This window comes from Lepisosteus platostomus, chromosome 9, assembly GCF_059453375.1.
Source record: "Lepisosteus platostomus isolate fLepPlt1 chromosome 9, fLepPlt1.hap1, whole genome shotgun sequence".
In the NCBI taxonomy this organism is placed as follows: domain Eukaryota; kingdom Metazoa; phylum Chordata; class Actinopteri; order Semionotiformes; family Lepisosteidae; genus Lepisosteus; species Lepisosteus platostomus.
Window position 1 is genome coordinate 50605439 of NC_142619.1, and position 23583 is coordinate 50629021.

The 23583-nt window shown below is 37.3% G+C and overlaps 2 protein-coding genes across 6 annotated transcripts in view; both read right to left on the reverse strand.

The window, feature by feature from the left end:
- Window positions 1-398: 398 nt before the first annotated feature.
- wnt2 (wingless-type MMTV integration site family member 2) lies at window positions 399-9980 on the reverse strand. Its single transcript, XM_088645455.1, has 5 exons — window positions 9131-9980; window positions 8248-8468; window positions 5134-5411; window positions 3725-3989; window positions 399-1123 (listed from the first exon to the last, which is right to left on the reverse strand). Exons 1-5 carry the CDS (start codon window positions 9211-9213, stop codon window positions 894-896), a joined length of 1077 nt encoding a protein of 358 aa, XP_088501581.1. The 5' UTR covers window positions 9214-9980; the 3' UTR covers window positions 399-893.
- An 832-nt stretch (window positions 9981-10812) lies between these two features.
- asz1 (ankyrin repeat, SAM and basic leucine zipper domain containing 1) overlaps window positions 10813-23583 on the reverse strand; it is a 29849-nt gene continuing 17078 nt past the window's right edge. For 2 of the 5 annotated variants that reach the window (XM_088645454.1, XM_088645450.1), the window contains 5 exons: window positions 22313-22369; window positions 20586-20698; window positions 16092-16197; window positions 15543-15656; window positions 10813-11769 (listed from right to left, as the gene is read on the reverse strand). In XM_088645454.1, coding sequence (XP_088501580.1) covers window positions 11629-11769; window positions 15543-15656; window positions 16092-16197; window positions 20586-20698; window positions 22313-22369 — 531 coding nt within the window. In that variant the 3' untranslated portion in view covers window positions 10813-11628. The remainder of the gene's footprint in view (window positions 11770-15542; window positions 15657-16091; window positions 16198-20585; window positions 20699-22312; window positions 22370-23583) is intronic. The other 3 variants (XM_088645453.1, XM_088645451.1, XM_088645452.1) reach the window with 3 other exon arrangements.

Here is a 23583-nt window from a genome sequence, read left to right on the forward strand (position 1 = left end):
ATCACTTGAATTTTAGGAATTCGTTTGGCTTTTTTAAATTTACCATGCAGATAAAAATACATAATTGCAATATACTTTATGAAAACACAAAAGTGTTTTTTTTTCTTTGATTAAATAAAGGTATTTACATGTTTGTAAACACTGTCAAATTGTCAAATCTGTCATTCTCTAGAATTGCTCAAATGTTTTTTTTTCCTCCACTGATGTACAGTATTTTTAGATTTTGATGCAGGAGAATCTGATCATACAAATCTAAGAAAATGTGCAACCACCTGCTGTTAATTGCTTTTTTTTTTCCTGCAACTTGTACACAGTATTTCATTGTATTCACATCTGTAGACAGCATGAACCTAGTGTATCCTTTGTTTGTATTTCAGATATATAGCTTTATCAGCTCATTTGGTATTGCAGGTTACATAATCTTTATTTTAAATTACAATGTGAAACGTATATTTAAAATTACAATACACAGAACTTGTGTAAGGTATGAGTGAGTTTAAACAGTACTGTATATACAGTACCAGGGACAAAGGAAAGTAAGATTGAAATCTTTAAATATCACCATCCTATAGGATATCAATATAACAGTATATCAGGAAGAAGAACGGGTTATGTGGTGTTTCTGGTGTTTAGATAGTTTCTACACCTTTAATGTATTTAAGCAAAAGGACAATTAAAAATGTCTTTGAATTTGTATTACTCCCGTGTAAGGGTCTACTTAGAGCTTTTTTCTGTATGCTCTGTCTCAGTTTGGTTGTGGTAAGCAGTTCTGAGTTTAGGACAGCCATAACCACAAGAGGAGTTACTCCCATTACCAAGGAAACATCTTTAGAAGCCTCCACCTGTGGATATCAAGGTGTGAAATGACATCCCTATTGTACTGTGGTCAGGTGTCATGTCTGGTCCAGCCAGTAAGCACTTTTTTGAGCTTTGCAGGTGTGCACGTCCACAACCTCGTGGCAGTCTTTGCAGTGGACAGCACAGCACCAATGAAATTTACAGCCACACTTGGTCATCCTGGTGACGCGGGAGGTGTCGTACCCTCTTCCACAGCACATGACCTCACAGCTGTCCACGCCGCGCGATGTCCGGTTGCATAAACGGCCACCTGTGCCCACAGACCCTGTGACAAAAACACCATGGCGTCAGGTTGATCATCACATTCACCATCCTGTGATGGCAGCGTGACCAGGCATACTGAAGCAAAAAAAAATGCAATAATGGGGTCTAATAGATTTTATCAAGTATTAACACTGAATAAATAGAATTACGTTTTCAGTGTGAGACATACAGTATCAAGCCTGACCACCACATTATCTCCACAGTGTTGACCTGATCAGCCTCTAGTTAGCCTAGAGTCAACATCAGTCAACATCAACATCAGTCAACTCATCAGTTGACTGATGTTCCAATGCCCCATCTGTGCCAGTGTAGCCTCTTGCTGAATACTGATGGGTCATGCTGGCCTCTTGACTCCAGCTGATGGCATTGGAAAGCTGATCCCAGAGATGTTCTATATAAATTCTACTGGACTTGCGTCAGGAGAGAAAGCGGACTTCAGCAAGACCTCAACATTGTTTTCTTGAAGTTGTGCCATTGTTATCCTAGCAATGGGGTCTTGCATTTCCCTGGTGGAAAACATTGGACTCTTTCAAGACCAGAAGAAGTGTTGGCTCTTGGACTTTTTCAATGTGTTGTTGAGTGATGTGATGTGAAATTTACTAGAAATCAGGTGAACAACCTCTTAGAAAACAAGTATCCATGTGTGATCAATCTCCCTTTTAGATCAATTTAGAAATCTGAAAAGTACTGAATGGTTTGTTTAACATCTCAGTTTTAAAAAATAATGGAATTTCTTTCAGAATGTCCCAGGCACTGACATTAATGAAGCCACCTGTGGCTATAAAACACATTTTCCCTGAAGTCAAAGTTGATGATGATCCTGTACTGCTGGGTACATTTCATACAAGTTCATCCTAGACAGACATGACCTTCCACCAGAAATACTGTATGCCTGTTTCTAGTCAGACGCTCAACAAGTTAGGGCATGGCAGGGGCTCAATACCCATTTCAAACACCCATCACAAAAAATAATTTATATTAGCCAGGATTCAGATTGTGTTTCATCTCCTGTCTTGCTACAGGTTGTGCCAGATAGGTATGTAATGTGTGTTATATGCTCAGTTATCTGACGGTCAATATCATTTCATACTGCACAGCTGTTTGACAAATATCATTCTTTTTACAAAATACATCTCTAATGCAAATGTGATGTAACAGATAAAGGAAAAAATGTTTAGGGCTTTTCTTTTTTTCTTTTTTAGCACTTTGAACATTATGTAAGAAAGACGTTGAATTCATTTGTGTAATAGCTAATAAGATTAAACACTGGTGTTTTAAAAACACTACAGTGAAGCCAATTTGACCACTTAAGGTAAATCACACTCTACAATTCGTCTAAATGGGGCGGTGTAAATTGTCTGTGTTTCAGAAACTGGTTGTTATAGTATCAATTTAACTGTTTTCCTTTAGAGATACAGATGGGATAAAATGTAAAATCTCCCCTGATTTTTCATTTACAAAGCCAGACGCCAGTCTCTAATAGTAATCTGTGCAACTGTGGAAAGCAAGCAATCAAATATATGGTGCTTATTTGTAGTTTTTTTAGATAATTATTAAGATAAGCAGAGCTGGCACAACACCAGTGCCTTAAATCTTTGCTCCAGTTGGTGCAGATTTACTTAAGTGAAGATTTAATTAACTTTTAACTGAAATTAAATGTAATAATTTATCGAGAACTTCACCTTTACATACAGGAGACCCACTTTTCCATCAATACAATTCTCCATTCACCTGTTGATGCGTGGCAGCCATTATGTGCCAGCAGCCCTACTATGTACAAATTTCACAGTTCTTAACAGTAAAACTGATTAAAGCCAGACCTTCAGAGAAGTACTGGAGTTAACACCCCTACTCCTTCCAACAGTACAACAGTACAACAGCAGTGTCCCTGTGTTTGGAAATTCGGTACAGAGGGAGTTGTGCCACTTGGTGCACCAACACCACTGGGTTTCCTTAGAGCTCTCCCATCTAAATACTGACCAAAACCAAAAATCAGGCTACAATCTGGTGAAACTTTTATTTCAACATCCCAGATTTTACGGACATAAACAAGAAACCAATAGCAATCTATGAAAACCATTGTCTCTGTTAGTTATACAGTAGGTATAGTTATAGGTTAAGATTTAGTATCATTAATGGGTTAAAAAATAAAATTAGACATTAAACTATGTTTCTAGGGTGGCGCAGTGGTTAGCATTGCTGTCTTGCAGTTCTGGGGCCCTGGGTTCACTTCTGGTTCTAGGGTGCTGTCTGTGTGGAGTGGAGTTTATATGCTCTCCATGGATTTCTTCTGGGTGCTCAGATTTCCTTCCAAAGACAGTCTGAAGACATGCTGAAGTCTTCAGACTGTCTTTGGAAGACATGCCAGTAGGGTAATTGGCTTCTGGGAAAGTTGGCCTAAAGTGTAAGTGTGTCTGTGTTTGTGTCTGTATGTACCCAGTGATGGACTGGTGTCCCATCCAGGGTGTATACTGCCTTTCGCCCGCTGTTTGCCAAGATAGGCTCTGGCTCCCTTGTGACCCTGAACTTGATACAGCTGTGAGAAAATGAATGGATGGATGGGAAGTTCTTTTCATTTAAACTTTTCATAGATCACACTTACCAACTTCATGGTCTCTGATGCAGTAATCCGGAGAGTTTTCGAAGTACACCAAGTCGTTTTTAGTTGGCTTCTTAAACGTTCGGTATGCGACAGTGAATCCAGTTCCATACTGGTTCATGACAACCTGCACTGCTCCGTTGTACTTCTTGCGTAAGTACTCGCCCGTCTTGCGGAAATCGGCCATAGCCAGCCAACAGGTCCTCACACTGCAGGATCCACTGACACCATGGCACTTGCATTCAAGTGTCATGAAGCGCTTCACCGCCTGTCAGGGGTGAAGAGGTGAAGTCACTGCCTGGCCTTCATGTCAATAAAACCTAACGGCTATACAGAATTCCCTTGTAAGACATACATACTGACCTTTCAGAATAAAAAAAAAATCAATCAGCTCTTATTGTTGCATAATTTGTAGGATTTACATGTACTGTAGCATGTAAATTTGCACTCAAAGGGTGGCTGTCCTAAGAGTATAGTCATTGGAGAAAAATTGACACTATTTATACCCCTTTTGACAATAGCTAAAATATAGTACATATACAGCACATTGTATTTCTATCCTAGGTCTAAAATATTCTATGTCCTATGAAAATATAATATTTAATGTACTATTAAAATAATGAATATTTTGTCAGTTTAAAAAAAAAACAAAGCTTTCATTATCTGCAATAGGCTCAGCGCTCAGTGTTTTACAGTACTGGAAATCTCTGAAAAGACTCTGATCATCATGTAAAGTTTAATTATGTATTTTTATGAAGATAGTTACAAACGAGAGGAGATCATTGGGCCCAGTAGTAGAAAGATCTCAGCCAGTCATTGTCTGACAGAATGCCCAAAGACGGCTCCACGGTCGAAATGTTGTGTTTCTTTTCTTCTCTTTTCAGCATGGAATAAACCTTTACTTGTTCCTTTGCAGCCTACACATGCCGACACAGCTACCTACTTGAACTACTATTGTCTGACAGAAGCCATTGTTGGGCTTCAACAACAAGGCCTGAGATGAAGTCATATTTCTGTTCAAACTTTTTTTTGTTAACGTATTAGTGGAACAGTAAAATCAAACGCTGAACAATGGGGTATAAGGAAGTGCAGCGGTTAGCACTATTGCCTCACAGTGCTGAGGCCTTGGGTTTAATTCCTGGGGTGCTATCTGCATGGAGTTTGCATGTTCTCCCTGTGTTCATGTGGGTTTCCTGTGGGTGCTCTCTGATTTCCTCCCACAGTCCAAAAACATACTGCTAGGTTAATTGGCGGCGTGGAAAAGTGGCCCTCATGTGTGTGTGTCGACCCTGTGATGGACTGGCATCCCATCCTGAGTGCATCCTGGCTTGTTGCATGCTTGGATAGGCTCTGGTTCCACTAAAACCCTGTAATGGATGCAGCAGTTAGAAAATGGATGCGATAGGGAATACCTTCCTCCCTGCTCTATTGTTGTGCAGGTTCATCAAGGCCCTGGCGTCCCTCTCTTTTCTCTCCTTGGCGTCAACAAAGGCCTGTGCGAACCTGATCCCATAGTCGATGTGGTCACTGCAGCCCCCCCAGGTGAAGGAGCCCCTGCTGTCCTTAGCAGAGCCTTTCTTTTCTGGGTCACAGGAGCAGGGCTCCAGCTCCCCCTGGCTACAGGCCCTGGTCAGAGTGTGCACCACTCCGGCAGAAGAGATGGCATACACAAACGCTGCTTCACGACTGCCTGGGAAAGAGACAAAAAACAAATTAACCCCAGTCTCAACCAGACTCAACCAGACTACAGACTACAGAGCCTACAGTAAATCACTCAAGGCTGTTTTATCTGCCCATTTTTCATTGACTGTTCCAATAACAAAGATATTTCATGTTTAGAATACATTTCTTTCAGCAACATCAGGTTTTGAAGGCATCCAATGAAGACCTGATTGTGACCTCATTTTTCAATCGGGTAGTGATAAAAGAACAACGTATCAATATTTGGATTCTCAGAGCAATCATGATGAGGTGCTGTTTCATTAGTTTTAGATGTTGATTTCAGTCTTTCACAGCTGTTAAAATATATTACCAACAATGGCTTTTTGCTGCAGTTTCATTTTAATTGAGGCACGTTATTGATAGGTAAGTTTGCTAGGGAGGAGCAGCTATAGTACCTATAGCAATAGTACCCTTGCAATCTTATAGAGAATAGTATGTTTCACAGGAGTCACGTGTCCTCCTGTGAAACACGTGACCACACATGTAATATCCCGCATAATTCTTGAAGACGGTAAAGTAGTAGCAGACCAGGACTTTTCCTCACGATGCTCTGCTATGGAAACAGTGCTAACGTAAGTAAATTGGCAAGACAAGCTTTGGTGCACACCTCTGCTGCATTGTTGAAAGCAACAGCAAACCTGGTGAATGTGTCAATTCAGACAGCCTATGTGGTTGGCGGACAAAATAAAATACAGTAAGTAGAATTCAGGCTGCAAGCAGCTACTGAATGACAGAGACAGTAACATCTAAAGGAGTCAGTGCCACAATGTGTTGTGGTGTTAATTGCTGGGTGTAGAACGATCCGCTATTTGGGACATCTAGTATTTTCACAGACCAGTGTATATGCAGACAGGATTTGTGTTGGTTTTATGGGATTCTCATTTGCACTGTGGTTAGTTTATAAATGTACAGGTGTAAATTTAAAAAGTAATAAAACCCCTTAAAAAAATTACACTCACACCATTGGTATATAAAGCATCTTGTCTGATCTGAAATGTGAAATCCCCTGGATGTTTGGACTTAATGTGTTCATTTTAGAACTGTTCTTGGGAGTACAATGAAATTCCACAAATATCCTTGTCTGATCTAGTTCCTCTGCTGGTGGCAGAGATAATGCTTGATCAAAGCTTTCTGAGAATAAAATGAGTGTTAGTAGGATTCCAGAGGAACAGTGCTGCCAGGATTAAAACCCACTTGTGGAGCTGCGGTATGCTTAAGACTTCTATGAAATCTGTTAAAATTAGAGAGCGGTGTTTATACAGTATGCTTCTCGAATAGTTTCCCAGAAAGACAAGTGTGACAGGATGATAACTAGATCCTTGCTCCAGTGCTCCATATTTAAAAGGAAATGTTTATTGTAATGTCCCTCCTTTTTTGGGAATGCTACAAAATCCCTGCAATTGTTTGAAATTAGGGTCCTGACATTGACAATAAGTAGATCCTCATGGTGCTGTGACGAAGTGCTGCCAATCAGATCACCTTTATAATTCATTTTTAAAAGGACTTAAGTCTGTATGGGAGGTCTGAATACTTTGCAAAGAAGATTAAATTGGAGTTGGTGTGGGCTCTGACCCGACTGCTGAAATTATGAATTTAAAAGGATTTCATAAATACATTAAAAAATTAGTCTTATATTAGAGACATTGTTGTCATGAAGCCCACCTTTCGAAGGGAACATTGGCAGGGTATGAAAACGCGAATATCATGAGATAAATGAAGTGCAGTGAAATATTTAATTCCAGACTAAATGATGAATGTCCAATTTCCCTTTAAAACAAGATTCTTAAATGACGTAATTCGATTAAGTGAACTTTCACAAAGACCTAATCTTTTATCTAAATAAAATATACTTGATATATTGTTTTGTTTTCAACATTTGTGACTAGAACAATTTACCAAGGTTCTCAAATTATATTTTAAGGATGTACAAAATGGCAAAAATCTTGCGTTCTGTCGGTGCAAAGAAAAGCAAAAAAAACATGCTTCTCGAATATTTTACAATTTAACCCCCAAAATCACTTTGTATTATGCGCTAAAAAATATTTACATATTCCTTAACAGCATAAATGATATTTCTCCTTCGCAAAAATGCAATTTGTCATTACGGAAGGTTACAGGATTTAATAAAGTAGTATAGATCACCTTACACAGCAATGTTTTTTATTAAAATAAAATGATCGTTTATTCCCGATATACATTTTGTAAACGAAAAAAATGAATACTACATTTTCAGAGCTAGACATTGTTTCATGAGGTGTATCTAAAACCTGAAAAAAATAAATCGTAGTCGTCTAAATATTTTATACATCCGAAAATATAAAATGTGCGTTGATTCGCTTAATTGCGTAAAACTAATATTATCTGTTTACAAGTGGTGATTCTAATCGCATATTCGAAGAGATGAAGATACATTTTCTTTGCATGGTTTTTTATTAATAAATTATAATAACGTAATACTCCTTGTTTATTGCCTCTTTTCTCTGAAGAACAGGGCGTGAAATTTACGTAATAGAATTGTACGTGCTCTGGTGCAATTAATGAAAACACTATTTAAACCTCTAGTCGCGATCCCAAGACTACTAAAAGCCCCTTAATTATGCTGCTTTCTCAGGGGCTTAATTATACCTCTATCTTAATCACAGTATATCGTATCATTTTCGCCTTTTTATAAGAAAAACATATTGAAAATGTTTCTATATTTTGATGTTACCTGGTAATGATTCGAACATTACAAAACTACACTAAATGTAATGAGAATGTCCTAGTTCCAAAATATGATGCCTCCCCCTCATTACAGGACTTACTTCGGAGAAGGAGCTTGCCGAACAAGGTATGGTCCCTTGAAATGGTGCTGCAGTTCCAGCGGTGATGCTGAAATTGATGCTGGCATTCCTCAATCCAATCTTTAATCCCAGCTCCAATGCAATGCATTATTTTGGGATGCTGACGGCATAATTGGCGCTGTTTGTTCGCTAAACCAGGAATGTTGTCGCACATCACTTGAGATCCAAGAGTACCCATGTACCTGCATCGAAGATGTAAAGGAAAGATTTTCCTTCAGAAATCCAGATTACTTTTTTATAGTTAATAAAAAGCCAATAGGAGAAACCGAAGGTTCATGTTTTAGTGCTGGCTCCTACATTCACCTCCACCTGAGGTACCGACCTGAATTCAAAATACTAGTCGAGCTCAGTCGAGTTTCTAAATCGAAAGACAAGATGAACTTATTTCATTTATACATTTCCCTTTTTTGTTGTTTTCACACAATCTACACAATTTAAAACTCACGTTAGTATGTTGAAGTGATCGTGAGATTTAGCTAAAACCTTACAGAATTCAAGTGAGGGCTATGAAATGAACATTTAAACGCAAAAGGAATACTTTATATTTTTTAAGGGAAAAAAATCTGAAAAAGAAACAGTCCTGTTTTACATACAGGAAGTTAAAGTTTTGAGGAGGTATGATAACGCATAGTAATAGTCGGAAAACCAGAATCTTTCGGATGTAATTTAAAACATGAAAGTTGCCCGTTACAAAACGTTTCAGCTCTTACTAGTCTTGAGGAGATAGCAGACTTTATTATCCCTTCTCTCTCACCAATTTTCTAAAAAGCGATCACAACTGTACTTTATTTTCTTAACACTGTACTAAATCTCATAAAACCCGAACATTTCCGTACATACTCACCACCAAGATGAGTCGACCCTTGAGGTGAACCAACAGATAGCTACAGAGAAATAAAAACATATCCCGCTGGGCATTAAGTTCATTATACAACAATTGCTAGCTGGAGCTACATTCAATCAAGCCTTTCTAATTATTTCCATTGGTCAAAATCAAAGAAAAAAGAAGCAACACTACTCTGTTTATAAAACTGCAGATTAATAATGCTATTGTACAATAGTTTATAGGGACTAGATTCAGGATGGCTGATTTAGGCGTTCTGAAGAAGAGCAGAAGAGACCCGTAGTCTGTACACGCCGGAGAAAGATTTGGGCATTAAGATGGGTATACCCACTAGCTGGTATCGGATATAAATTGCTTACACAAGGGGAGGGCTCAGACATCCCCGTGGATGGAATGTAGTGGAAAAAATCGACTTGTATCTGATGAAGCTACCTTGACAATAAAGGCAAGCTTAGCCGATTTCCAATAAGCAAGGTATACAGTAAACTGCTTCCAGGAAAAAATAGTTAAGAACTTTCGGGAGTGGGGTAACGGACTTTTTCTTAATGTCGTACAAAAGAAATAAAGATTTTCAGCAAAATGACCTCCGAAAACAAACCCGAAAAGTAAACTGGAACTGAATATAACACTAAATTTACTTTCGCCATCGTTAGTAATCTAACATTTTTAGAATTTGTTTACTGCAGCAAATGTGTATTAATTTAGGAAAAAGTATACTTTATTAGTGATGTGTGCACTTAAACTGGATTATAGCATTCTTTTGAACTTTTTGCGATCTGTGGAATTGTCACACCGCGTTTCCGCAGTCTTTGATCTCCAGTTTACGTAACCGATTTAATCTGAACGATTTCTTTGTATCTGGGGGTCTTGTCAGCCGAGGAGATGAAGAAGATTAACAGTCAAATTGGAATCCCCTATCCTTAGCTTCTCAAAAGCTGAAACAATCAACATATACAGAATTTAATGAAAGACAATTCCACACACATTTTTGAATGGTTTTACATTTATTGCATTTCCAAGCAATGTTTTGCCTAGAACTACTTTAAGGGTTAACAAGATGACAGCTGGAAGTGAGAAACTGAATATACAGTAGTTTAATCTTATATCTTAAACTGCAAGAAGTTAAAAGGATGCTATTCGTGGACAACTGTTACATACAGTAGCACAGTGGCCATTATTTCATTCAAAGTCTATAAAATAGGAATTCTAACTTTAAAATAAAAATAACATACTTACAGAACTCATTTTTGTTTACAAATTCTGCCTAACAAAAGAAATTTGTTAAAAAGGCATGAACTAAATTGAAAGTCTCTTTATTTCAGCAAAAACTGCAAAAAAAAAACAGGACAGTGTCTACAGAACTAAATTTTAGCAAGTATAGTTTGGGTTATATGGTTGGTTTTGTTGCCAATTTGTTCTGATTTGATCTGTAGCACTTGTGGCTCATTTGCCATGGCTTATGCTTCTAGCTAGTACTGGCAATACTGACTCAGGCTAACTGTGCCATTTCTGTAAATTAAGAGGTTTAAACAGAAGACAGAATTTTATTTTTAATGCTACAAGTTCAAGTTGTAATGAAAGCACATGATCACAGCAAATATCCTCTTTTACATGAGAGAAAAAAAGGTATGGATATGCTCAGCATTTCTGGAGAAAAATAGGTCCAGAAATACTGCCAGGTGTGTTAAGCCAGATTTGCTGTTTATTTAAGAAATCACTACAGGGTTACCATTAGTACAGTCTACACCAATGGCTTAATAAACATACAGTATAAGGACAGAATTACAACAGTGAACTTTACCATATAAATGCACTGTTTAATCTATAACTCCAGTAATAAGTAATATTAATTTACACTGCAGGTTTTCCCATAAATTTAATATTGTAAATCTAAAACTGTGGTTTAAAAAAAAAAAGCATTAACAATGACGGCAGAAACCATTCCTAAACTTACTCACACTAATTAAATCATTTTTAAATCCTGCAAAGTCCATTAGCACAACAAAAGTCTTCAGTCATACATGGAAATCAGCACAAAATGAACAGATTAGGTGAACATTCGCTCTCCACACCATTATTCAAAATGCCTCAAAAACAGAAATCAGAAGTGATATCAGATAACACTCATAAATCTACATACCCAAGATTCGCGTGTATACATACTGTCAAGGTAAACCTTGCAAAATGCAGCAATCAAACATTATCAAGAAAAAAAAGACGTCACGAACAGACCACTGCTTGAGAGAAACAGATCAAAAGAAAAATACCACCCGATAAGCTACAGCAATTCTTTTTATATCACTCAATGTACAGTTAACATATAACTATGTTATCACATACAATTAACAATATGCTTCAGAAAAAAGGCTTAAATGTCAAAAGAGGAGGAAACAGATATTCTCTGGCAATTTTAGTCATTTGTGCTTCATGTAATGTGATTTTCTGTCCTTGTAATCGCACTGGCTGGAGAATAACAGAACATGCACACACAGAAGGATCTATGTTTTTTTAGCAACTGTGTAACAAAAAAGCAACCCAACTCCAAACAAGGCGGCCAGTACCCTCTTCAGGGTTTTTGTTCTCCAGCTGACGCAAGCACCAGGCAAGGGAAGGCGACAAGGGTCTTCTGCTTGATTCATCTAGAAGCGAAACAACAGGTTCTGGGGAATTCGGAGCTTTGTTTTCAGCTTTGATTCCTCCATTTCAGACTCATGTCACACATGAATCACACATGATCAATACATTACACTGAATTCAGTTAGAAACATAAGGAAGGTTAAGTCAAATTGTTGGAGTGATATCAATGTGTATTCTTTAGCATATAGTAGTTCAGGTGGGCAGCTGCGTCAGCATGCGTAGGCTGCAAAGGAACAAGTAATTGGTTTATTCCATGCTGAAAAGAGAAGAAGAAAACACGTTTCGGCCGTGGAGCCTTCTTCATGTGTGTGAACCTTCTTCAGGTTCTTCACCCACCTGAAGAAGGCTCCACGGCCAAAAAGTTGTGTTTTCTTTCTTCTCTTTTCAGCATGGAATATATGCTACTTGTTTCTTTAGCATATGTTGTCCTCACTAAGTGCATCTCAACTTTCCTACCACTGAAACAGTCCACAGCATAAAGGCCAGTCTCTATTGTTTAGAAGCAGCGGGTCTTTTTCACTGCAGTAGCTGCAGTATTTTAAATTTAAATATTAAGATAATTATTGATACAGCTCAACCTGTTATCTGTAGATTAAAAATGAAGCTACACTTCACTGTCCATAGGAGAAGAATAAGACTCCACACGATCCACAGGTACTGTATATGTATACAGAGGTCAATAACCTGTTGTAAAGTCAGGTAAGAAATTTAGCTGCAGCATTGTCATAGAACAACAGGTGAACATTCGAATCAGTTTTCCATTATATTAATATATTAGCTTTGGGATTTGTTTCAAGAAATGAAATAGAATTGTACCTGGCAGTCAACTAACTGGTTAACAGTCTGAAGCTAAAATGAAAGTAAAACATTACAGTAAAATTCAGGAATCCAAATAAAATAAAAATGGTCATGTTGGATTTGCATGGACCGCTATAGATAAATTAAAATTAGTTAATTATAATAAATGAATGTTTAAACACATTTAAGAATTGTGATTTTAACCAATACTGTAAAATTATAATATACAACTCTTGCAGAGCAAAACTGTGAATAAATAAAATACTCTAATCATCATTGATATTTAGTTTGCAAACTTACAGTCAGTCTCCAACATTCATATGTATCATTGCCTAGGCTTGTGAGGTAATTTTCATTTCAAGACAGACATTTTGAAACAAATGTTTTTTTTTCTTGTATGTCTAATAAATTCACGCAACCTCACCTTAATGCTGACAAATTCCGATTCTCGCATAGTTTTTTACATTTAGCTAGTTTTAAGGTCCCGGTCTTCTGCATAGCTTGACTCAAAGTTGATATTCTTCGGGGTACCTGGTGTCCTAGTAACTCAGGCACATCTTTTTCCAGTTTATGATCAATGTGAGCCCCTGTGTACTGTATACAGGGAGCGCTCAATGCTCCTGCTTTTCAGGAATTAATTATTTTATTATGTCACTTTACACATGGACCAAAGCAGTTGTGTGACGATCATAGTGAATACTGTATATAAAATATATGGGGGTTGTATAAGAGAGCAAAGTTTATAACTTTCCAATCTGACCCGGTGATTTCTGCATCTGGAAATGTATTGTAATGATTGTGTTCTTTCTTCCAGTATGGTCCCGTGCCTTGCTGGGAAGCTGTCTCTGTTAGTTTATTGTTAGGTTTTGTGCATCTTCAGATGTGGCTCACTAGTAGGGCTAATGCCTGAACCATACTGTAAGGCAGGAGAGTTTGTCATGACCCAGGTCATTCATTTCCATTAAGAGTGCTTACTATTTGGTAACTACACATGCGCGAATTTACTCAAGGTTTATCACATAGGGAATTCCTTTTGTTCTTTTAGTGGGATAAACCTGAATCATTTATGACAGTACCCAGAGCCTCTCTGTGGAGGATTCATTGGTATCACTCACACAGCGAACATGGGGATTAAAACCCCTAACACTTTGCTCATTTTGGGGGATTTCACTGTTGAACTACTTTGGTGAAAATCATGGTTTTCACCAAACCTGAAACCCTAACCTGAAAAAGATCTGAAGATTATGCCAAGGAATAATCTCCTACCATCTTTGATTAATTTTTGCCTTGAAATGTTAACCATAACATTTTATATATATAATATATAATATATATCTGTTAATATAAGATATATCCCAAATCACATCTTTGCTTAAAATAAACAGTACCTCTGTGACATGCTGCACTTGGAAGAGGAGCCTAATACAAGCCCAATATGCAAACCACATACTGTACAGTTAACACTTCAAATCCTCAGGCACGCGACTAGCTACAGGTGTTACTGGTCTGTGAAAGCCCGCGGAAACCCTGAATGAATTTATATTCATTCAAGCCTGGCTGCACACAAACCCATGGAAACTCCCAGTTACAGATGCATCATTTGGTGGCCAATCAACCAAAGGCAATGTCCTTATTCCATTCAGATTTGCATTAAAATCAGCAATATGTTAATACAAATTATTTTTCTACATAATTATAACTACATAATAAAAGATTCCAAAATTATATGATATCCAATGTTAAATTCATGTTTCAACTCCCAGTCTCACACTCCCGCTACCTACTATATTGTTTCTACTACAGTATATGAAACACTTTTCTATTATCCATCTTACACTGCCGAAAAATACACCTTTGTGGCCAACTGAGCCTCTATTTAACAGCGAGTCATATGTTTTGCAAGTTTATTGAGGTTCTTTTCAGATTCTAGGACTAAAAATCCTTTTGTGTGGGAATTGGTGGGTGTACCACACTGGTTCCAAAGGTGTTTTTGCTTTTAAAGAATTGTTTTTAACCCAAATAGGGGCCGTACCCCCTCCACAGGTTGAAACAGTCCTACCTCAGGAGCTATAAGAAGTTAACCACTATCATTTCTGATTATTCTAAATCACAGGGAATTTATTCCGTGACGTCCCTGTTACCAATGTTGTGCCAATCCTCGTTCCAATATGTGATGTAAGGTGACAGGGGCTTTGTTTGCGTCGATGCATAGATGCAAAATGACAGACACGGCTAATAGCACAGACCAAATCTGTACTTGCAACCTGTGGAATATGGAGTACAACCACTGCTCCAGCCAGAGAACTAGATAGGCCTCTAAGGCCTCCTCTATCATGAGTTTTATGCTGAAACCTAAAAAAAACACTTTAGAATGTGAAGACATATAAAGCTAATTTTCTAAAAAAATATATTTATCTTCCTGTACATACTACTATAGATCTAAAGCCTCAGTGTCCAAAGTAACATTATTTACCGCACATACACATACTTCACAAGACTAATATTTTACTTAAATACTTTGGCGACCATTAATCTCCTAATGCACTTAAAGGGGAAATGAACACTGGAGATCAGATGAATGATAAAAGATGGGTTAAAAACATTACAAAACCGTGCCAGAAGAGAAGGACCCAGAGGACGGCTACCAGATTTCCAAATGGCTCCATTCACTAGCAAATTCCTGTCTGACACTGAAGCTGTCACAGCTAGATCCTGACACCACCATGTCTTCTCTCAGTCGATTAGTTCAAGCAACGCTTTCTGACAAGATCGTGTCTCTTTGTTGTCAGAGCCTGTCTGAAATACGTGCTGTTAACAGTGCCTTGACCTTTTCCACCCACTCTTAACTGCCTGTTCTATGATGGCATCTGCAGTTCTTGATCAAAAGTGTTTAACCAAAGGCCCCCCAGATCCAGGACTCTTGTGTATAAGTATCAGCTTATCTAGTTAACTAGAATTGGCTGCCTATTCACCATACCTTGTCAAGCAGGTTATGTAAGCAAATCATCTCTTTATGCAAGTCCATTGTCTGTGCCACCAGTTTATCGCAGAGAGACTGCGATTCCCTTTTCGGATCCCAGCTTAGGACTCGCTGCAATGGGAAGGATGAATATTTGATTAAAACACTGACTTACAACCAAAATTGTGAAGTAGTGAGATTTTTGGAACTGCAATAACTTAGATATCATGAATTAAACAATAACCTAAAGATAAAATATGACACAGAACAAATGACATTTATAAAACTACGTAAGCATGACTGCTCTTACTGCACAGTATGTGCAGTATGTGCTTATTTTCTTACCTTTTTTAAATCAGCAGATATTTACAAAATTAAATGATCTAAGAATACAGTCAGAACCAATTTTTCAAGTCAGTGCAACAATGTCAGTGTATTACCATACTGTCAACGTTGATAAATCTAAGAAAACAAATAAACATACATCAATTTTCCAGAGAAATATAGATTAATTCACTGTACATGGCTGTTAACTAAAATTAACCAATTTGTGGGAGTTTTCATTACCGTGCTTACATGTCTTGGTACCCTGTTAATGACATCCTGAACCGTCTCTGTCAAGTACATGCATTGCTGTTGTAGACTGATGAGGAAATTGTACAGTTCTTCACTGCTAAAACAAACACACAGGAAATACCCACTCATGAAAATAACATTATGGCACAGAATAGGCATAGAAAAAAAATATTCATCAGTTGTTTCATTTAGGTTGCGACAGTTGAATTTCAAAGGTCTACAACAGAAAAGTGACATTGAAGAGGTCACAACAGAAGTGATATCAAAGCGTATTACAGTATACAGTATGCATTCTGCAGTAAACATACGATTCCTAATTACTGACAAATAAACCACAACAAAAAAATTATATTGACCTGAAATTACAGGAGTGTGATTTATTGAGTACATTTTAAAAAGAAAAGAAAAGGCTTCGGCCATTGCTCTCAGAAGGAAAGATTTTTAGATGGAGGGGCTAACAAGCAGAGGAAAAGAGAGAAATGAAAATTAAAAGGGGAACTTTCAGCGTGCATAACTCAGAACTTCAGAGACCTAGTGCTTCTTTGTGAATATGGGCTAGGCTGTGTTTTTAACTGTGCTTTTATCACTCTGAACTTCATTGAAAAGACCTGAACAGCCAAGCTGTTTAAAAGAGGGTTTAGCTCATCTTTATATCAAAACCTTTGCATTCCGATTGTAGTGCCTGTCCAATCTTTCCAAAGCAAGGAGACTGACCACCAATGTCAGTAAAGAGCAATAATTCACCCTTCAAAATTTACGTGCAGATTACTGTAGTTCTGCCAGTGTAAAATCTCTCGTAATGAGTGTCTACGTTTTTCATTTAACATCGTTTCAAGCACATGTCTGGATAAGCTAAGTAAAAAAAACACATTTTTATCACTCTCACTCCACATCAGAAATCTTACAGTCAGTTCTATGAAATATCACTAAGATACAGAGTTGTCAATTGTGTTATATTAATACTGCATTTTGAACAGCAGGGATCTCTTATTTTAGCACTTTGTTAGTTCCTTAGGTAAACACTGTCAAGTTTTAGAAAGTTACTATTTCATGCATGATAGAAAGAGAGTTCACTTTTCTCCTTGTTAGTTTTTATATGACTGAATGACTAATTTATCCTGACTAATGTATTTACTCCTGGATAAATGGTAAGATCACTAGCACTGTAAACATGTCTTAAGATCAAATCAAAGGGTCACATTCCTCAAATGCACATCAATTTACAAAAATGTATTTCATACAGTTCCTTTCCTTTTTCAAAATATTAACTTTTGTCTACAATTCTTTAGATTTGGTTTCCATGGCCCATTGACCTACTTATTTTTAAGGAATTCAAAACAGTTTAGAGGCCAGAATATTAAATTTGAAGTATTAAAATATTCTTAAATTGCCTGATACTATCTAGAAGCATGAAACCTCAAAGGGTCAGCGAGGTAAAGAAATCTTTATGATCTCTTTGAACGCATAGTTATCACAACCTTTACTTTATTTGAGCAATACACGTAAACCTGACGTTTGCACTACAATGCTATGCAGATAAACATTATAACTTAAGTTGATTGAATTAATTTTAAAATAAAAAAATTAAATATAATCAGCCAAGATTATTGGCAAATTGCAATGTATTATTTGTTGTACAAAGCAAATGCTATAATGGATAAAAAACAAATCCCTCACGATCCTGAACTGGAAGAGGTGAGAAAGTGGATTTGTGAGTGGATCATTCAAATCTACATCAAAACTCCATCAGAGAACATGCTCCTCAACTAACTCCCAGAGTTTGGTCCCTGCCCATTTCTGAAGTTCTACAATAATTTCAGCAAATTTTCACGTTTGTTTCACATTTCTGGAACTTTCTCCCAGTAACTCAATGTATTTGTGACCCTATTTAGCACTCATTTCATTTAGCACAAATTGCTCTGGAACCTTGTGTGCAGGGTGAGGTACAGTACACCTGCACATTCATTTTTGTGAAGCACTAGTTACACTGGAAATGAACAAATGTGATCTCAATCCAACATATTCTCAAATAATAGAACAACAGTCCAAAAACGGACGTTATATATACTGTAATCCGGGCAATTATGAACAGAAACAAGACAATGAAAGGTTTCAAGAGTGACGGAACACTTAGGACAATAGAAAAACATCTGCTGGGTTATTACTGTACAGTAGGTATCCCAAATGGCAGAGCCAATAAATGCATTAAGAATGCAGCTTGACCTCAATCAGCACTTGGAACCTGTGAGCTCTGTCCTTCTCCGGCTGAAACTGAGACAGTCCAACTGACCGTACGCAACTGGGCAAACACCACCAACTTAGGAGTCTGACCTGTGTCCTTGGCTTTTCAATATTCACTCTCAGGGCTTTCCAGATGTACTCCGAGAAAAACTAGTCACTCCCACTGGGGCTAACTCTACTGTAAAGTACTGTGGAGCAACCAGAGTGAGAATCCCACAGGTGGAGAGCAAGTTTCCTCTCCTGTGAAATCAAGTTTTTGATTCCCAATTGGCATGGGTGTAACAGGAAAAAAATTACAGGTAATTCCAGTTCTTACTAGGTAAGCAATTTGTTCAAAACTGCATTTCAATGATAAAAGTATGACATGCAATTCAAATATGAACTGATTCCTAAGCATACAGTAGGTGGAAATATTATGAGTGAGTCATGTACTGTAACTGCCAAGTTAATGCAAATGTGTTAAGCATGCATATATGAAGAACATTTGCTCATTCAATTTCTGTACTTTGTCTATTAAATAAATACTTGTAAACGTGGTGGCTTATGTGAATCATTGCTATATTGCTCAATGTGTGTGCACAGGCAATCCCACTAAATTAATGCCTCTATCCACTCCTTGAATGTGTATTTATTATTATTATTATTATTATTATTATTATTATTATTATTAATTCTTACACTTATATAGTGCTTTTCTGGACACTCCACTCAAAGCGCTTTACAGGTAATGGGGACTCCCCTCCACCACCACCAATGTGCAGCATCCACCTGGCTGATGTGACAGCAGCCATAGCGCTCCAGAACGCTCCCCACACATCAGCTCTCAGTGTGGAGGAGAACAGAGTGATGAAGCCAGTTCAGAGATGGGGATTACTAGGAGTCCATGATTGGTAAGGGCCAATGGGAAATTTGGCCAGGATGCCAGGGTAACACCCCTACTGTTTTTAAGAAATGCCCCATGGGATTTTTAATGACCACAGAGAGTCAGGACCATGGTTTTACGTCTCATCCGAAGGACAGCGCCTTTTTACAATAAAGTGTTCCCGTCACTATACTGGGGCATTAGGATCCACACAGACCCTAGGTGAGTGCCCCCTAATACCTCTTCTAGCTGCAACCTTAGTTTTTCCCAGGAGGTCTCCTGGGAGGTCTTCCCAGGCTCACACATGCTGAGCTTCAGTAGGTTTTCAGTTGTGAGTTGCAGGGTTATATGGCTGCTGGTGTGTAGATTTTCTTCTGATTAACAATAGTACTTGTTTTAGCTAAACTAGGGACCTTAGTGTCCTCTGCTTAAATTAAAGTATAACTAACACATCACTGACAGGCTGGCCTAAGGCAGCTTGATCTCAGCCCTGTTTATATCTAAGATTCTTTTAAGAGGATATCCTGCAGTCCAGAAACACTGTCCTGGAACCACTGTACAGGTGGTCACTGTTTTACAGGAGGAATAGAGAATATAAAAGTACCGCTAAAGGGAGTATGTGCAGTGTAGACTAACATGCGGCAGCTCAGGTTTTCTGTCCATCACAATTATGTGAAATTAGCACCCTCCCAGTGTGGGTTAGTTTGCTAACTTGCTAAAGTTAATTTTTCCATTTCTCAGTCTATTTAACAATTGGATTAGCTAAAAAAAAAGCAAGTTTGATTTATGACCTGTCCATTTCATAAAAGTTAAACCTGCAAAAATCAGAAAATTGAAAATACAATATCATACAAAAAGAAAAACATAATGTAGTAATTTAATAGTAGTCATTTTATAAGTGTATCATACTGATAAATAAACCCACATGTGAAAATCCCAATCACCTTCCGTTTTCCTTCAGCAGTCCTCTATCTAGGATTGAAACCTTATAAATATAGTACTTGTACCATGAAAACAATGAAAAAATACATTAACTGTATAAGAGTACCCAACCTTTGTAAGTATCTGACAGGATATAGAAAAACTGCTTGAGGCTTGAGTGATTTGAATAAGATATCAACCTTTCAACTAGTAAGTTGGAACTGAAAAGCATTTCGTTTAGAAACTGTAACTGACTCATATTTGTTTTTTAAAGAAGGGCATATAGTCCAAAATTTGATGTGTAGCCTACACCTTGCAAAAGGTGGCTGATAATATTGAGCTATGTGTAAGTTGTTTTGGTGGCTTTTAGACAACAAAATAATCATTGATCGTGATCTGACATACACTTAAGTGGAGAAACAGATACCCTTCCCACAAGATGGCTTAGCTGTGTAAAGAACCTGCTGTCGAAGTTTTCCAGTCCTGCAAACTTGTCTATTTCTATCTTATCCAGCTGCATCTCCTGTACTGCAGTCAGAACTTTCTTCTGGTCGGCAGGATCTCGGACTCCAATCTATGGAAAGATACTCCGTCACTTGGCACATCAACATTTCCATCACTTAAAGGTCACTGCAAAGCAGTAGGCATAGTTTAGTTTTCTTTGATTTTCACTTAAAAGGCCAACACAAAAACCAGAAAGTTGAATGTCTATTTTTTTTCTGCATTTGACTATCTTTGATTTCAATTCTATGGTCAACATTATGATCAGTTGTGACTTAAATTTGGCTTTCACCTTAGAAAATAAAATTGTGAAGTTTCAAAATGATTGAATGAATCAACACTGAAAAACTGGGAACATGTCTAGGGGCACTCTGCAACTGAAGGATCAGAATGCGAGCTGACAAACACATAACATTTCATTTCAAGGATCAATAATAGAAATACTGAACTATCCATTTGAGAATATATACCACATATACCCCTTATGTCCACATGGCAATTTCGAGGTTTCTGTAAATCCATAAACCACACTGCAATAGTTATGTTCAACTACAGCAGTTTTTTCTACTCCCAGTAAGATACAGAAGTACTGGACTGGATAACGAATTTATTTGACCTTGTTCCTTCATTACTGTAATTATAACTGTCATACTTGCATAAGGATCTGTTTGGTACATTATAACAACATTTAAGGTACTGTATCTCACATCACTTATTTAAACTAGACTTTTTTCTTCATCGTCTTTTGTATATTTAATTGCAAAATGCACATTTATTGAATGTGTATATACAGTATATTAAATGTAAAGTTAATCTGATAAGGGCACTACACTATCAATGTATTGCTATGAGATACCACATTCCAAATATTTGCAACTTTAAGGTATCTAAACTAACAGTAAATGACTTGAAGGTATGATCCCCATGGCATGAGAAAAAAATTCAATGAAGCTTTTTTTAATAACAATGCCAAAACTGATTAGTCTAAGCTTACACTGGTTTAGCAGATCAACTAAACTAAAAAAGTGTATTGAAAGTGTATTAATAACAGAATTACATTGCCATAGACCCTGAACACATTATGACATCTGCCTCTATAAGTGCTCCTACTAACAAAGGTAAAGTATTTTTAGGCAGAAAACTCATTGTTACTGTTCTTCCGAATTTAACATGGCACCACGAAGTAGTCCCAAAAATGCATATTGTTGTGATAAACATGTTTGTGATAAATCTACAGCGACTAACTCTTCTTAAAAAGGAAAAGTATAACAATGAAAATAACTCAAAACTAAGCTGCATAAAATCAGTTTTCTTTCATTATTTTAAACACTATGCTGCTGCACTGGCATTTAGCATTCAAGTTTAGAGTTGACATTATGTTCTTGTTTTTAAATACTCAGTTACACTGCAGACAACAGTACTGTCGTTTATTGCATCTGGTCAGATATACCACCAACTGAACAACTGAGACAGAGCAGAAAGTAGGATTATAACATTTGTATTACATTATAAAGCGAGTCCCACTCTTCAGAAAGGTAATTTCATATTTAACTGATAGCGTTTGCACTACACTGTAAATTTAATTTAAACAATATTCCAAATAATTAAAATGACAACTTAAAAAGTCAACTACAAAAGTGAAGGCAATTGAATCTTTATTTTAATAAAGAAACTTAAGATTCCCAACCTTTTCCAAGTCTTCTTTCTCCATTGTCAATAGGTGGCTCCATGATATGTCATTGTCCTGTATGAGCAAAAGGGATCATCATGGACTGCCCAGTGTCCTAAAATAGTGTTATTGCCGTGTTGTAATCCAAGCACCTCCACTGATAAACATTTAAACACGATGATATACTGTATGAGGGGTGCAGCATGGTGACGCAGTGGTTAGCATTGGGTTCAGTTGTGGAATATGGGTGCTAATCTGCATGTTTATGTGTTCATGTGTGTTTTTGCCAGATGTTCTGATTTCCTCCCACACTCCAAAGACATACTGGTAGGTTAACTGGCTTTCTGGAAAACAGGTCCTTGAGTGAGTGTGTGCCTGTTTGTGTCTGCGTGTACCCTGTTGTCCCATCCAGGGTGTATCCTGCCTTGTGCCCCTGGCTTGCAGAAATAGGCTCTGCCTTCCCCGCAACCTTGCTTGGATGAAGCAGTTAGAAAATGGATGGATGGAGTGTTTCAGTGGAGACAACTTCACATGCAAGGTTTTCATTCTGCAGGCCCTAATTAGAAGTGTTACTAAATTATTATATTTCAAGTAAAAATTAAAACATGGCATTCATATCTCATTTAAGACCAAAGTTCTATACTAAAAAGAACCAGTATGATCATTATTTTACCATATAAAAAGTACTGCAGAAGTCAAGGTTCCATTAATTATCTCATAATCATTGTATGAGATGTTTGATGAACGGTAGTCTGGCAACAGTTTTATGGTCACCATCAAAATTGTCTTATTTTGAATTTCGGGCAATGTGTATTTGGGAGTGTATGCCATTTGAATTAGAAAAATGTAAGTCTTCTTTACAATTGACAGTGTTCTCCAGCATCGCACAACTATTTTGGAACAGCCACAGACCAAGTCTAACTTGATTTTTAAAAGAGGAAAAGTAAGCATTACACTGCAAAGCAGTTGCTAAAATGTGCAAACTCTACAAGGGTCTCCTAACTGCACAGTTTTCAAAGAACATTTATAACATACCATTGTTAACTATTTTAAATATAAGTCGACCTAAATAAAAATATTTGTTTACAAAAATCAGGCTTCAGAAATCATTTAAGAACTAGATTACAAACTACACCTATTTGTGAACTCATTTTGTTGTGTCTTCTGAAGATAAGGAAGTGGGCTGTATCTGTGGAACTGATGCGTGCATCAGATTTGTAAGACTAACCAATATCAAAATTCATGTTTTCTAACTGAATCCTTGTTCGGAGTCGCTACAGGCTGAATCC